At 42.4% G+C, this 17087-nt stretch overlaps 1 protein-coding gene across 2 annotated transcripts in view; it reads left to right on the top strand.

Annotated features, from left to right (window-relative positions):
* Nucleotides 1-17087, top strand: part of CDC14A (cell division cycle 14A) — a 212075-nt gene that overhangs the window by 126908 nt on the left and 68080 nt on the right. For both annotated transcript variants that reach the window (XM_082265809.1, XM_082265808.1), the window contains exons 6-9: nucleotides 3418-3484; nucleotides 9403-9465; nucleotides 9629-9716; nucleotides 15936-16166. In XM_082265809.1, coding sequence (XP_082121935.1) covers nucleotides 3418-3484; nucleotides 9403-9465; nucleotides 9629-9716; nucleotides 15936-16166 — 449 coding nt within the window. The remainder of the gene's footprint in view (nucleotides 1-3417; nucleotides 3485-9402; nucleotides 9466-9628; nucleotides 9717-15935; nucleotides 16167-17087) is intronic.

The raw sequence follows: 17087 nt of genomic DNA, 5'->3' as shown, positions 1-17087 counted from the left end.
AGGGACATTGTTTTTTTTATTTTTAATAAAGGAATTGTCAAAAACTGTGTGTGTGTTTTTATTTCTGTTTTGACACTTTTTTTGGTGAATGAGTAGGGGTACAATGTACTCCATACTCATTCACATGGGGGGGCCAGGATCTGGGGGCCACCTTGTTAAAGGGGGTTTCCATATTTCGATAATCCCCCCGCCCGCAGACCCCCACAACCACCGCCCAAGGTTGTGGGGAAGAGGCCCTTGTCCCCATCAACATGGGGACAAGATGCTTTGGGGTGGGGGCAGAGCCCCCCCCCACTGCCCCAAAGCACCACCTATGTTGAGGGCATGTGGCCAATAGTTCAGGTGCCAGGCTGCATGCTCGGAAAAGGGTCTGGTATGGATTTTAGGGGGGCCCTACGCTGTTTTTTTTTCACATTTGTGTATTGCCGGCATTTTTTTTTTTTTTATTCAGCTGTCAGCTGGTTGGTCACTGATAGCTGATGACTTATCAGCTGTTTGCCCGTCGAGTGCCCCACAATGCACTGCGTGATGCAAAATGCATTCTAAGCCCTGATTGGCTGAAGCAATGGCTGATAAATCAAGTTCCTCCACCCCAAACTCGCCCATACATGTCTTTATGGACCTTGTTTGTGCACTGGTACGCAATCATGTTGGAAAAGGAAGGGGCCATCCCAAAACTGTTACCACAAAGTTGGGAGCATTAAATTGTCCAAAATGTCTTGGTATTCTGATACCTTCGGTTCCCTTCACTGAAGCTAAGGGGCCAAGCCTAACCTCTGAAAAACAACTCCATACCATTTTTCCCCCTCCGCCAAATGATTTGGACCAGTGCACAAAGCAATGTCCATAAAGACATGGATAAGCGAGTTTGGGGTGGAGGAACTTGGCTGTCCTGACCTTAACCCAAAAGAACACCTTTGGGATGAATTTAACGGAGACTGCGCGCCTGACCTTCTTTTCACATCAGTGCTTGAACTCACAAATGCACTTTTAGAAGAATGGTCAAACATTCCCATAGACACACTCCCAAAGCATTTTGGACGGCCTTCTCCGAAGAGTTGAAGCTGGTATAGCTGCAAAGGGTGGGCTAACTCAATATTGAACCCTACGGACTAAGACTGGGATGCCATCATACGGACTAAGTCTGGGATGCCATCAAAGTTTAGATGCGTGTAAAGGCAGGTGTCCCAATACTTTTTGTAATATTATTATTATTATATAGTATTTATATAGCGCCGACAGTTTACGTAGCACTTCACAACTTGAGGGTAGACAGTACAAATACAATACACTTTAATACAGTAGGAATCAAAAGGGCCCTGCTCGTTAGATAGTTTATATGGAAATGCTGTTTGCATTTGAGCAAGGAATTTTTTTTTTTTTTATTTCACTCAGAATGTTATGTCTGTACTGAATATATGCAGGTTGATTAAAAATCATGCAGTTCCTGAATCCCAGTTAAATGAAAAGGAGTGGGTTCCGCACTACGGTGAAAGGAAAAAGGCTGCAGCCTCCCTCAAATATAACCTGAGGTTATATCAGTAAGCGTGCAAAAAGAGGGGGGGGGGTGAGGGAAAAAGGCGCTGCCGGGGAAGATGGATAAGTAGGAGGTAAACAGCTGAGTTAGGTAAGGTGCTTCAGTCATATGATAAGTAGGTATCCATACAGTGTTAGAACATATCAGTGTGAGACAGAACAACTGAGCAATAAAAAAAACATTTTGGACGTTTGATTGAAGCTGTCATTGGATTGTATGTATGTGGATTCTCAAATATTGGTCCTTTCACTGTTCCTGAGGTTAGTCCCATTTTGAGGTGTGCTCAGTGACTATTTCAGTGACCCTTTGAATATCTGAATCCAGTGCCCTGTTTCTCCTTGTGTTAGGAAGAAATGTAATTGCCAAAGATCATTCTCATAGCCAAAAAGGCAATGCCATAAAAGTGCACTGGTGTCCTGATGACCATGTCTTTGGGCATAGCAGACAGCGCCAGCACTGCTAATAAAGGGAGCAGTAGGCTTTTCAATTAAAATACAGTCTGAACAATGGATTTTTTTTTTAGTAGGAATGTTTGGTCACCTCTGTAACCATAGATATCCATTGCAGATCAGGCAAACACCATCTGAAGCTGGGTACACATGGCAGCCTACCTGTCACATTTCTAAAACATTATAGAGTTGACCCTGGAGCGCTTTGATTTGACCCCCCCCCTCCCTCACTAGTGATTTAAAAATCAAACCAATATTCCTAAGGGTCCTTTCACACGGTCCGCTCAGTTTTTTCATCCACTCAATGACTTTTTTTTTTTAAACGGACATGGATGCACTTTTGGAGGGTCCGTTCCATTCGTCCGTTAATCATCCCATCTGTTTGCGGATGATAAACAGACATAATGTATGTCTATGGGATAGCGGATGTCAGCGGATGGCACCGCTGACATACGTTTTTGTGTCCATTCTGTTTTTTAAACGGAAGAAAAATAGGGTTCTCTAAAAACGGAACTGAACGGAAAGGACGCAAATCGGATGTCAGCGGATGGTCATCCGCTGACATCCGCAATCCCATTGACATGCATTATGTCCTTTTTTCATCCGCAAACGGATGGGAGGAAAAACGGACATACGGAACGCTCGTGTGAAAGGACCCTGAGGGTCCTTTCACACGGGCGGTCCGATCAGATCCGCCTGTCAGTTTTTTAGGCAGATCTGATCAGATCCTCAATGCATCCCTATGGGGGACTCGAGTGGATGTCAGCGGAGACATGTCCGCTGACACCCGCTGCCATCCGAATCCGATCCTGTCCGTGAAATCCGGACGGATGGAAACCCTATTTTCCATCCGTCCAGGGGATCGGATGGGATCGGATGAGAGCAGACAGACGGTCCGCTCCCATCCGATTCCCCATAGAGAGCAGCGGGGCTCTGACACCTCCCTATCTGCACACAGTGCGGAGACAGAGCTGTCATCCGCCGGCTCAGTGGGGATTGGCGGATCGATCCCCACTGAGCAGAGCACGGTCCGCAACGGAATGCGGACCGTGTGAAAGGACCCTAAAACAAAAAATTTCCCCTAGAAACTCTAGTAGTGTATACCCAGCTGATGTTCTTTAGTCCCAGGTTGCAGTCGAGTTCCAAAAACACAAACGCATCTCTATAACAGACAAATCATTCTGCCATTTGTCATTTAAATGAGCTGAGAGATCCTATTTGGCAAAATACAAACTTATACATTGGAGAAATATCTTGCTGTCTGGCCCCTAAGGTAAAGTATCTTTGCCAGCCTGGGTGTGGATGGGCTTTGTTCTTGTGTATAATAGGACAGCTAAAATGTTGGATGTTATAGTATTGTACTTTGCTACTGTACCCTTGCCCCATTCAAGTGAATAATACAATTAAATCATATTATCTCTCTCTTTACAGAGATGCCTCTTTTGGAAATTGTACATATAACCTTACCATCCTGGACTGTTTGCAGGGAATCCGCAAGGTAACATTTTTGTTTATGTCCTTATCCCCTTTCTTCCCCATTCTGATGCTAGGTTTGAACTTCAAGTCTTCTTCACATGCCTAAATGCATTGAATTGCTGCCATGTAATTGGCTGATTACCCATTTGTATTACCAAGCAATTGAACCGGTGTACCCAATAAAGTGGGCGATGAGTGTGTGTGTATATATATATATATATATGTATATATATATATATATATATATATACAGTGGGTACGGAAAGTATTCAGACCCCCTTAAATTTTTCACTCTTTGTTATATTGCAGCCATTTGCTAAAATCATTTAGGTTCATTCTTCTTCCTCATGAATGTACACATAGCACCCCATACTGACAGAAAAACACAGAATTGTTGACATTGTTGCAGATTTATTAAAAAAGAAAAACTGAAATATCACATGGTCCTAAGTATTCAGACCCTTTGCTGTGACACTCATATATTTAACTCAGGTGCTTTCCATTTCTTCTGATCATCCTTGAGATGGTTCTACACCTTCATTTGAGTCAAGCTGTGTTTGATTATACTGATTGGACTTGATTAGGAAAGCCACACACCTGTCTATATAAGACCTTCCAGATCACAATGCATGTCAGAGCAAATGAGAATCATGAGGTCAAAGGAACTGCCTGAAGAGCTCAGAGACAGAATTGTGGCAAGGCACAGATCTGGCCAAGGTTACAAAAAGATTTCTGCTGCACTTAAGGTTCCTAAGAGCACAGTGGCCTCCATAATCCTCAAATGGAAGACGTTTGGGATGACCAGAACCCTTCCTAGAGCTGGCCGTCCGGCCAAACTGAGCTATCGGGGGAGAAGAGCCTTGGTGAGAGAGGTAAAGAAGAACCCAAAGATCACTGTGGCTGAGCTCCAGAGATGCAGTCAGGAGATGGGAGAAAGTTGTAGAAAGTCAGCCATCACTGCAGCCCTCCACCAGTCGGGGCTTTATGGCAGAGTGGCCCGACGGAAGCCTCTCCTCAGTGTCTGACACATGAAAGCCCGCATGGAGTTTGCTAAAAAACACCTGAAGGACTCCAAGATGGTGAGAAATAAGATTCTCTGGTCTGATGAGACCAAAATAGAACTTTTTGGCCTTAATTCTAAGCGGTGTGTGTGGAGAAAACCAGGCACTGCTCATCACCTGTCCAATACAGTCCCAACAGTGAAGCATGGTGGTGGCAGCATCATGCTGTGGGGGTGTTTTTCAGCTGCAGGGACAGGACGACTGGTTGCAATCGAGGGAAAGATGAATGCGGCCAAGTACAGGGATATCCTGGACAAAAACCTTCTCCAGAGTGCTCTGGACCTCAGACTGGGCCGAAGGTTTACCTTCCAACAAGACAATGACCCTAAGCACACAGCTAAAATAACGAAGGAGTGGCTTCACAACAACTCCGTGACTGTTCTTGAATGGCCCAGCCAGAGCCCTGACTTAAACCCAATTGAGCATCTCTGGAGAGACCTAAAAATGGCTGTCCACCAACGTTTACCATCCAACCTGACAGAACTGGAGAGGATCTGCAAGGAGGAATGGCAGAGGATCCCCAAATCCAGGTGTGAAAGACTTGTTGCATATTTCCCCAAAAGACTCCTGGCTGTATTAGATCAAAAGGGGGCTTCTACTAAATACTGAGCAAAGGGTCTGAATACTTAGGACCATGTGATATTTCAGTTTTTCTTTCTTAATAAATCTGCAACAATGTCAACAATTCTGTGTTTTTCTGTCAGTATGGGGTGCTATGTGTACATTCATGAGGAAGAAGAATGAACCTAAATGATTTTAGCAAATGGCTGCAATATAACAAAGAGTGAAAAATTTAAGGGGGTCTGAATACTTTACGTACCCACTGTATATGTATATAAAACACAAAAGTCCTGCTGAATAATTAGAAAACAAGTTAAAATTTGACATATGAAGGAGAGTATATTTTAAAGGAATCAAAGGGAAACTCTAGTAGATGAAATATGGATAAATCCACAGTAATAAACACATCGATGTAGAAGTATTCATTCTGCAGTTGTCAGGGCATTGTCAGGTCCTAGTAAAATCTCAGCTAAATGTTCAGAATAAAAAAAGATAGACCTCGGAAGTAATAAAGAGTGTCAAAGACTCCCGTCCATGAACCAAATGGGTAACATACAACAGATTAATGTAACTGTTGGCAAGTTGTATATGAATCTGTTACTTTGATCACATTTTGTCTCTGGCAGCAATTTGTCTGCAGCACAATTCAATCCAAAGTGGAAGATGTCTTTACCTCCACTTTTCCTATCACCGATGTGGTGATATTTACTAATGAATTTGTTGCAGCTAAATTGGTTGAACGTAAAAGTGCTTGAATAACTCAATGCTGGAGTCAATACATAATCCACAGATTTATCAAGTGGTCCAGTTTACAGCAGAAAGCTACTGCATTTTGGCTTTATAAGCTGAAACGCATTGACTTTTTAGAGCACCAAGCGGATGGGGTGGACAGGAACCCAGCTGTGAGACCGACACCTGCTGCATGACAGTAACAGCCAGAAGGAAGGGCTAAGCTCATTTCTTTGCTCAGAATATAAAAGGGTTGCACAGAGAAACTAGCTAAATTTATCACGCATGTCGGAAATATAAACAAGACATTTGCATGGCTTTCATGACTTTGGAGCATAAAGCCAGAAATGTGTTGCAATTGTTTTATTGAATCGCCACCAGAAAGTCTTCAGAAAATGTCAAAATCGATTTACAAAATACATTTTACTCATTTTATTATTTTTTAATTGCCTAGAGCCTCCCTATAAAGTAATGAAACTGCCAAAAAACATATTCGTATGAAAAATGATCACGCTCATGCACGCTGAAAAGTAGCTGGTTGTCCTCGGTTACAAATATTATTACTATCAGTATTATTTTATTAAATATATCCTGTTATGCTTTATCTGCACATCCGATAACTTTTTTGTGTTAGTACATGACCTAATGTATATTTAATTCTTGTATCTGAGCTGTTACAATCTCTGATGTACTGATTGCCACCCAGTGGACACAAGTGTTACTACAAATTTTCTTAAATTTTGTTTAAAGTCAGACCTGAGAGAAACTTTGGGACTATCACCTCTTACACAGATTAGTTCTGACTTTTCTTTGCCTTTGCTAATATGTTTACTACCAAGTCAGCATCTCAAAATATTAAAGCAGAACTTCAAGCTACAATGGAAAGTTCTGCTTTTTCTTCTCCCTCCTCATCTCTGCTACTTTTTTTTCTGGGAGAGGGTAGTACCTATTTCTGGCAGGTACCCACTCCCAAACACCCCCCCCCCCTTCAGCTTCCTGGCACATGTCACAAATCCGACAAGGATGTGCAGTTTGTCTCGCACATTCGCAGTGGGGAGTCGGCCATGAAACAGCAGGAATTCACAGCTGGCTTCCCACAAGCAAGATGGCAGCACCAGGGACCCAAAGATCAGCAGAAAACCAGCAAAGGGTGATGACAGCACTGGACTCCTTGTCTTGTAAGTGTCTGTTTAATAAAAGTCAGCAGCTACAGTATATGTAGCTGCTGACTTTTATTTTATTCTATTTTAATTTTTTTCAAAAGATCAGCAATGGCATAAACCCCTTTTCTCTCACGACGAACCTACTTTAAATAATGATGCAAGTATATTTATTTAAAAAGCGTGGTCAGTACTGACTTTTTTGGTAGACTTTTATGACTCATCCAAACGTGTCCATGTTGGCTATTATAGTTATAGTTTAAGCTGGGTTCACACTTATACGAATTGAATGCGGGCATCCAATTCGCATGACAGGAGATTGTATATGGCTCTCAATGGAGCCGGTTCACACATCTCTGTGGCTGCTGCAGAGCGTATTGCACAGGGGTTTTGTGTGTCTTTGGCTTTGTTTCAGGTCCTGAATTCAGGCAAAAAATCAGGCCCGGAAATGGAGAACAGGGACGCACCAGACCCCTGATGTATATAGTGAAAAAACTATCAGCGCAAGACTAAGTGAAATTCAAATGTGTATAAATGTGCTAGAATAAATCAATATATAAATCCGGCTGCATACACAAATTGTGTCCACACCTCACAACAAAAACATAAAAATCAAAAAACGTGCTGCGCCAGAAGTGCACAAAAATAATAAGTGATTAATGAATCAACAAGTGTTATCAACAAAATATAGTGTCCATCATATATGCTCTGATGAAACATAAATGTTCATATAAAGTGCTCCAAAGTAATGATTAGTATATCCAGGTGATGACAGGACAGCCTCAATCCCTTGTGAATCAAGCAGGAACCACCAGTGTGTGAACTCCCTCCACCAGTAAGATTGGCCTCTCACCTTGATACCAGACCCAAACGGGCCAGCATGAGCATATCAGGGGATAAACAGACTATCACAGGTAACCTCTCCAGCCTTCACCTCCGGGGGTCGCCAGGACATAAAATAAAGATAAAGCAAAGATCTAGTGCTCTCTGAATGTAAATAATGAGCTTTTATTGAGCATAAAGGGGTAACTCACATTTGTTGGGCACTCAGCCGTGCCTGCTGTTATGGCATTCAGTGTTAGAGAGTAGCACCCGAGCGATCGGCGTCAGGCACGCAGGCTCCGCCTCCCTATACGCGTTACGCCTGGAGCGTGGGCTCCGTTTGGCTTCTTCGGTAGGACCCCTACCGAAGAAGCCAAACGGAGCCCACGCTCCAGGCGTAACGTGTATAGGGAGGCGGAGCCTGCGTGCCTGACGCCGATCGCTCGGGTGCTACACTCTAACACTGAATGCCATAACAGCAGGCACGGCTGAGTGCCCAACAAATGTGAGTTACCCCTTTATGCTCAATAAAAGCTCATTATTTACATTCAGAGAGCACTAGATCTTTGCTTTATCTTTATTTTATGTCCTGGCGACCCCCGGAGGTGAAGGCTGGAGAGGTTACCTGTGATAGTCTGTTTATCCCCTGATATGCTCATGCTGGCCCGTTTGGGTCTGGTATCAAGGTGAGAGGCCAATCTTACTGGTGGAGGGAGTTCACACACTGGTGGTTCCTGCTTGATTCACAAGGGATTGAGGCTGTCCTGTCATCACCTGGATATACTAATCATTACTTTGGAGCACTTTATATGAACATTTATGTTTCATCAGAGCACATATGATGGACACTATATTTTGTTGATAACACTTGTTGATTCATTAATCACTTATTATTTTTGTGCACTTCTGGCGCAGCACGTTTTTTGATTTTCAGACCCCTGATGTGCCCCGCATTCATAGGTGTGCACAGCCTATGGCATTAGGGTGTGCACCCCAAAGCTAAACATATTTGCATGTGTATATGTACTGATGGTGTCAGCAGAGCAGAAATTGGTGTCAGTAGGGCAGTGGACAGTGTCAGCAGTTTTTATTTTTAATATTTTTTTTACATTTTTTTAGAAGCCTCTTTAGGGGGCTTGGGTGAAATATCAGGGCACTAAACAGGGGGAATCTGCGCCACACAGGGTGATCAGGGTGTGCCGCGGCACACCTGGCACACCCTGTGTGCACACCTATGCCCGCATCCATGTAAAGTGTGAACCTAGCCTTAGTGCAGTTTGTGTCATCTGAAAAAATGATTGGAGTGTTTGTGTTTATGCCCCTACATAGGATGAGAGTCCTGACCTGCAATGCAAAATTAGAGTCACTGTAAATTTCTGACCGGACACTAAAAATCTGCATAAATTATATGTGTAGACATACCAGCATATTGCACCATTTACATTTATATTTTTTTTAAGTCTGATTAAAATAAACATTGGAGACCTGATCTTTCATTGTCCTGAATGCATTTTGCACGTTAACAAATTAATCCTAGAATCACTCAATAACTTAACTATAATATATAAAATGTATATCTGGATGTTCATTTTTAGTTTCCATTGCAGGCACTTCATCTTGGGTTCTTTAATTTTGAAAACTTTGATGTGGATGAATACGAACATTATGAGGTGAGTTAATCCCTTTCCATCAAAAGAGTAGCATAATCAGAGCATATGAATATAAAATATAAATGCGTTTTTTTAGAAATTAAAAAGCATAAAAGAACAGTTATTATTTGGGGCACTAGATGGCAATATGCAGCTTGTTACAGGATTACTTTACTGTTCGCAGAGGGTAGAAAATGGGGATTTCAATTGGATCGTTCCAGGAAAGTTTTTGGCGTTCAGTGGTCCTCACCCGAAAAGCAAAATCGAAAATGGTAACTATGAATTTTTAACATTTTATTACATTTAAAAGTGAAACTATAGCGTTGTTTAATCCACCCTCTTGTTGTTCAGCATATATTACATTGTTTTATGTTGGCTTCTTTCAAGCAGTCTTTTATTTTATCTTTTTTCAAGTGGACTAATAAGTTAAAGTTAAAAATGAGCAGTTTTTTGCGAGAATGAGGTTGGAGCAGGGCTAATCAGAGCTGTGCTGAAATGCTTACGCAGACGCAGTGTTTAAGGAAGTGTCTGTGAGCAGCCATTTTTGGATGCACAGGCTCACTGTTATCAATAAAGTTTAGGAGATTTCTATTTGCCTAGCTTAGACTGCTGTTTCTAATCTAAACAATCAGCAATTAAAATAATGCATATGTATTTGAAGCACTCTGAATGCCAGTCAAAACAGCTATCACTAAATAAAATGGTTACCTTACATTCATGTACACACTTGGGTTGATTTTCTAAAACTGGAGAGCGCAAAATCTTTTGCCCCTGTGCATGGTAGCCAGTCACCTTCTAACTTCAGCTTGTTCAATTAAGCTTTGACAGAAAAACCTGGAAGCTGATCGGTTTCTATGTAGATTTTCACCAGATTTTGCACTCTCCAGTTTTAGTAAATCAACCCCACTGTGGAGTTTATGCTGCTGTGCTTCAGAAAGTATATCCCATGTCGCTTTCTTGGTGCTTCACTGCATCTCCAAAGCCACCATAGATGTCTATCACAGTGCTCCCTAGCCACACCAGCAGCTTCTGAGTTAGCTTTGCAAAAGAAACGAAAACCAACACACACAAGGCATTTGCCAAGCTTCATTAACCACTTCCTACCTGTACGTTGGTTTGAAGAAGTGGTTATACCAGGGTGATGCCTGCAGATAAAAGCATCACCCCGGTATTGTTTTTTAGAGCCAGTGGTTGGCTTTTTGGTGGTAACAACCGATGCGGCTCAGCAGCCGCCAGCCCATTATCATAAGGAAAGGGAGGAGACATCGCCCCCCCCCCTCCTGCCGCTCCACCTGGGTCTCCCGTCCCACCTGGAGACCCGAGCAACCAGCCTGAATGTCCGCCGGCTGGTCCCAAATGAAGCCTGATTCGCCTTTGTTCGGGTCTCCGATGTAGTAAGTTGGCTGCCAATGGTGCCGATTTAAAAAAAAAAAATGACAGTATTCAAAAATGCAGATTTTGGCTTCTTTAATATTTTTATGTGCAAAGGAGTGATTTGGGTTCCCATTATTCCCATTATGCCATTCACTGCCTATTTCTGTCATAAGGGATGTTTACATTCCTTGTTGTCAGGATCCGGACTAGTAGCAGAAGCGGTGCAGGGAGTGGATCCGCTTTGTCAGTGAGGGAATGGCGTGGACCATACCGGAGGATCGGTTCTAAGTAGTTACTGGTTTTCACCAGAGCCTGACGCAAAGCGGGATGGTCTTGCTGCGGCGGTAACTACCAGGTCGTGTCCTCCGATAGCGGCTCAACCTCACGGACTGCTGAGATAGGCGTAGTACAATAGGGACAGGCAGAGGTGTAGTCAGACGTAGCAAAGGTCAGGGCAGGCAGCACAGGTTCAGAGGCGGTAATCGTTAGCAAAAGGTTTGGCAATAGGCAAGGAATACACAAGTAACTCTTTCACTAGGGCACTAAGGCAAAAAAGATCCGGCAAGGGCAGGAAGGGGCAGGGCACTTATGTAGGAGACAGTAAGGGAGGTTTGGGCCAGGCACCAATTACTGGTGCACTGGCCCTTTAAATTTCAGACAGCCGGCGCGCGCGCGCCCTATGGTGAGCGAGGAGTGGAGGAGGGAGCCGGAGCGGCCACAAGTGAGTGAGCCTGGGACACCTCGCAGCGCGGACCGCGTCCCCGACGGAGGCAGGGGCAGAGTGTCCCCGGTCAGAGAGTCAGAGCGGGGTACTCTGCAGGGAGGAACGCCGCGAGCGCTCCGGTCCAGGAGCAAGGACCGGAGCGCTCAGCGTTACACTTGTGACAGCAATAAAAGTGATCAGATTTTTTTTTTTAAAGGGACAGTGAAAAAAAATGAAAACTAAAATATATTGGAAAAAAAAAAATGTAAAGCGCCCCCGTCCTGGCTTGCTCGGACACAAAGAAAACGCATACGTAAGTCGCGTCCGCAAATGTAAACAGTGTTCAGATCACAAAAGTGAGGTATTGCCGCGATCGTCAGAGCGAGAGAAATAATTTTAGCAAAAGACCTCCTCTGTAACTCTAAACTTGTAACCGTTAAAATTTTAAAGCATCCCCTATGAATATTTTTTAGTACCGTTGTTTGTTGCCATTTCACGAGTGTGCGCAATTTTAAACTGCAACATGTTAGGTATCCATTTACTTGGTGTGACACCATCTTTCACAATATACAAAAAATTGGGCTAACTTTACTGTTTCATTTTTTTTAGAATTCAGTGAAGTGTATTTTTTCCAAAAAAATTGCACTTGAAAGACCGCTGCACAAATACCGTGTGACATAAAATACTGCAATGACCACTATTATATTCTCCAGAGTCTTTGCTAAAAAATATATATATATATATATATATATATAATTAATGTTTGGGAGCTCTAAGTAATTTTCTAGCAAAAAATACTGATTTTAACTTGTAAGCAACAAGTGTTAGAAATAGGCCTGGTCCTTAAGTGGTTAAAGCTTCAAAAAGCAACACAAAAGCATCAAAAGGACATAAAGTTGTAGGCACTTTATTGTGTGTTACTAATCAACGCAAGTGTAAACGAGCCCTCACTGAACAGCAGGGAGCCATGTTGAAAAAGATATTTCAGAGTAGTGAAGGCATTTTAAAAGGGGCCAAAAACACTGCCCGGAAATTTAAATGACAACAATGCAAAAAAATGCAAATGAAAATAATTGATGGTTTCTTCATACTCTGGCTGAAAGTCTATTCATCTTTTGTTTGTTTGTTTTTTTTAACAGAAGAAGAATTCCCCTTGGTTCATATTCATACTGTTAGATAATAATACTGTTTGTAATAAACTCAATAAAACAAAAATAATGGCAGTATATAAAATTCAGTAAAGCATTAAAATGGGCCACTCAGTATCTACATGTGTTAAAGAATACATTCATTACATGTCACAATATACAATAAAAGTCAAATTTTTCACGAAAGCTCTACCTTTTATTATAATAAATTCGTCATTGAGCTCCAAACAAGTGACTTTGCCTGGGCTAGGGTGATATTATCAGTCTGCTGCACACAGGAGAAAGATAGGACAGAGGTTGATTTACTAAAACTGGAGAGTGCAAAATCTGGTGCAGCTCTGCATAGAAACCAATCAGCTTCTAGTTTTTTTGTCAAAGTTTAATCAAACAAGTTGAAGTTAGAAGATGATTGGCTACCATGCACAGCTACACCCGAATTTGCACTCTCCAAATTTAGTAAATCAACCCAACTGTGACAATGTAACTCTGTAGCAAATCAGATTGAGAGAGGCAGCAATCTGGCTGATCTTTGTCAAACCCGTGAATACAACCAAGAATCACACAAGCACCAGGATTTACATGATTGTATAGTCTCTGAACCAGCAACTAAGACCAGGAAGTAGATGCTGACCCAGGATGATGCCTGAATAAAGATGGCGCCATCCTGTGGTAGAGAAAAGAAGATAAAGGCATTGCCAGGGGAAGTGCTGTGAATTCTGTGAGAGATAATAAATTACATGTAGGTGTTATTATACATACACATTACCTAGCATACATGCATGTGAAAATATATTCGATGATAGGTCATTCATACCAGATAATGCTGGTCATGTTTTTGTGCAGTTTTATCATGATATCACACAGTTTTGTTTTTAAGTGGATGTAAACCCCATTCATGAAATTTGACCTGGGCATATATATCTGTAGTGTTTACTTATCTCTCTCCAAAGCCTTATCAGTATGATAAATTCTGACAAGTTCTCTGACACAGGAGATAAAAGCAGCTGAAAATTTGTGTCAGGGAGGGGACTTAAGCCTAGTACACACACAACGATTTTCCGCCGACCGGTCGTCCGTCTTTTGTCCAGAGTTGTGTTTTGTTGGTTGGAATGTGCCTAGATTGCACACGATTTTTCCCGCCCGACAAAATTCTACTTCAGAAGTGATGTCATTTGTTGGTTTGCTTTCTTTGTGTTCTTTCTTCTCTGAGCATGCCCAGTCTTGCTCATAAGATTTTTCCCTGTCGAAATCTTGTACTGATTGCACGAAAATCGGCCGTGTTTTGACGGAGGACAAAAATTTTATAGCCTGCACACCAGATTTTTTTCGGCCGAAAAGTCGGAGTCGGTTGTCGGAAGCATCATACTAACAAGCCGAAAATCGGCAGATCGGTCGTCGGACGAAAATTCCCTGCCGAATTTCGACGCGTGTGTACGAGGCTTTAGAGACAGATAAGCAGAGAGCTTGTCTAATTACAGCACAGCACAGCTCTGCAAGTTTCTTCATTCCTCTGCCTTTGTGGAGGGGGGGGGGGGTGTGTCTTTCCTCCAGTCAACTCACGCATACAGTGTATGCCTAGGCTCCACACTCAGTGCTAAAACAGGAAGAAAAAATTGTATCACAATGTTACATAGTTACATAGTTGGTCAGGTTGAAAAAAGGCACAAGTCCATCCGGTTCAAAAAAAAAAAAAAAAAAACAGTATTGAAAACCCAACCATACAATCCCATATACACAATCCTATACCTGCTGTTGATCCAGAGGAAGACGAAAATAGATCCCAGCAAAGCATGATCCAATTTGCTAGAGCAGGGTAAAAAAATTCCTTCCTGATCCCCCAAGAGGCAATCGGATATTCCCTGGATCAACTTTACCTAAAAAAAATGTTCGTACCCATTTATATTATGTACACCTAGGAAAGAATCCAGGCCTTTTTTAAAGCAATCTAGTGAGCTAGCCAGAACCACCTCTGGAGGGAGTCTATTCCACATTTTCACAGCTCTTATGGTGAAGAAACCTTTCCATATTTGGAGACGAAATCTGTTTTCCTCTAGATGTAAAGAGTGCCCCCTTGTCCTCTGTGTTGACCTTAAAGTGAACAACTCTAACCCAAGCTCACTATATGGACCCCTTATGTATTTATACATGTTGATCACATTCCCCTTTAATCTCCTCTTCTCAAGAGAGAATAAATTCAGTTCCTCTAATCTTTTCTCATAGCTGAGCTCCTCCATGCCTCTTATCAGTTTGGTTGCCCTTCTCTGCACTTTCTTCAGTTCCCCCGATATCCTTTTTAAGAACTGGTGCCCAATACTGAACTGCATATTCCAGATGAGGTCTTACTAATGATTTTTACAGGGGCAAAATTATATTTCTCTCTCTGGAGTCCATGCCTCTGTTAATACAAGAAATGACTTTGCTTGCTTTGGAAACAGCAGCTTGTCATTGCATGCTATTATTAAGCTTATGATCTACCAGAACACCCAGACCCTTCTCCGCTATGGATTCCCGCAGTTCTATTCCATCTGGTATGTATGATGCATGCATATTCTTAGCCCCAAAATGCATAACTTTACATTTATCAACATTAAACCTCATTTGCAACATAGTTGCCCAATGAACAGTGCATTGAGGTCAGCTTGTAAATTGGAGACATCCTGTAAAGAGTTTTTCCCTCTGCAAAGCTTGGTCTTATCTGCAAAGACTGAAATGCTACTTTTAATCCCAGACCCTATATCATTTATAAAGATATTAAAAAGTAAGGGTCCCAACACTGAACCTTGGGGTACACCACTGATAACCTTAGACCATTCAGAGTAAGAATCATTAACCACTACTCTCTGAATTTTATCTTTTAGCCAATTTTCTATCCAATTACAAACCGATCTTTCCAAGTCATTAGACTTTACCTTACACATTAGCAGTGTGTAGAGAACTGTGTCAAACGCTTTTGCAAAATCTAAGTATACTACGTCCACAGCCACCCCTCTGTCCAAGCTAAAGAATATAGAAAGCTGAAGACAGCAGATATACATGTAAAACTTATGTAGGGAGATTTGTCTCATTTCTGTGTATCATCTAAAGGCTGTTTACTTCACTGGGTATATGTAAGGGTTTACATCCACTTTAATATGCTGTAATACCTGGATTTAATTATCTGTGCCTATTTGATCACATAAAAATCTGTTTACACAACTGTACAAAAAAGTACAAAACCAAAAAAGTTACAAATTCCAAAAAATAACTATGTCAATATTTCTTTGAAGGTTACCCACTGCATGCCCCAGAAGCATACTTCCCATATTTCAGGAAACACAATGTCACCACTATCATTAGACTCAATAAGAAGATTTATGATGCTAGGCGGTTTACAGACGCCGGATTCGACCATTATGATCTGTTCTTTGTGGATGGAAGCACACCTAGCGATGGCATAGTGCGCAGGTTCCTGAACTTGTGTGAGAACACAGACGGGGCTATTGCCGTTCACTGCAAAGGTAAGCTGAAAAGTGGCAGAACTTTATCTGTATGTTCATTTCTGTATGGCAGTGGTTGAATCGGCACCATAACAGTCTATGTGCTTTCTATATGGCATAAGACAAGAAGGCCTGTGTGGGAGGTAACTATCCTTATCGCTTACACCTCCTCAAACAAATACTTGGCATACCAATGCTGCTAAAAGCAGAAGATCCTGGGAGCTGCACTGTAGAGCGAGACCTGTTGTGTGTAGACAAGTGGTAGTCTCAGCCTTGACCCCTGCCAGGCCACGTACCCAACGCTTTTCACTCCACCCATTGGAGCTTACTCATGGGGATGAAGTCTCCTTTTGGAGGGGGAGGTTTATATACATCATCGGCCACCACTAAGTGGGTAATGAGGTGTCGTGTGTGAGATAGCATATCAGGCTGGTCATGGAGATTAAATTGTTAGGAAGGTCTAAGGGCAAAGCAACTACAGAGAATCTATTTGCTTTACTTTCCAGCCTCCAGTTTAATCTGTGTGTGGATGAAGTGAAGTGCAAATATATGTGGTGGTGTAGCTAAGATATAGAATATAAAATACCTAATCCATGCACATCATTCCTTAATGGCCCTGAAATCTCTTTTTTATAAAATTGTTTCTAAGGCCTCTTTCACACAAGCGCACCGCCCGACGGAGTCCGTTCTGCTCAGCGGGGGATCGATCCGCCGATCCCCACTAAGCAGGCGGATGACAGCTCTGTCTCCGCTCTGTGTGTGGAGACGGAGCTGTCAGATCCCTGCTGTCCTCTATGGGGAGATCGGATGAGAAAGGACCGCCTGTCTGTTCTCATCCGATCCCATCCGATCCTATCCTCCAGACGGATGGAAAATAGGGTTTCCATCCATCCGGATTTCACGGACAGGATCGGATCGGAGAGCAGCGCGTGTCAGCGGACA

This window comes from Pelophylax lessonae (assembly GCF_965119305.1).
Source record: "Pelophylax lessonae genome assembly, chromosome: 8".
NCBI classification, from domain to species: Eukaryota; Metazoa; Chordata; class Amphibia; order Anura; family Ranidae; genus Pelophylax; species Pelophylax lessonae.
Note: the sequence above shows the minus strand (reverse complement) of the source record. Positions and strands in the feature narration are given on the sequence as shown.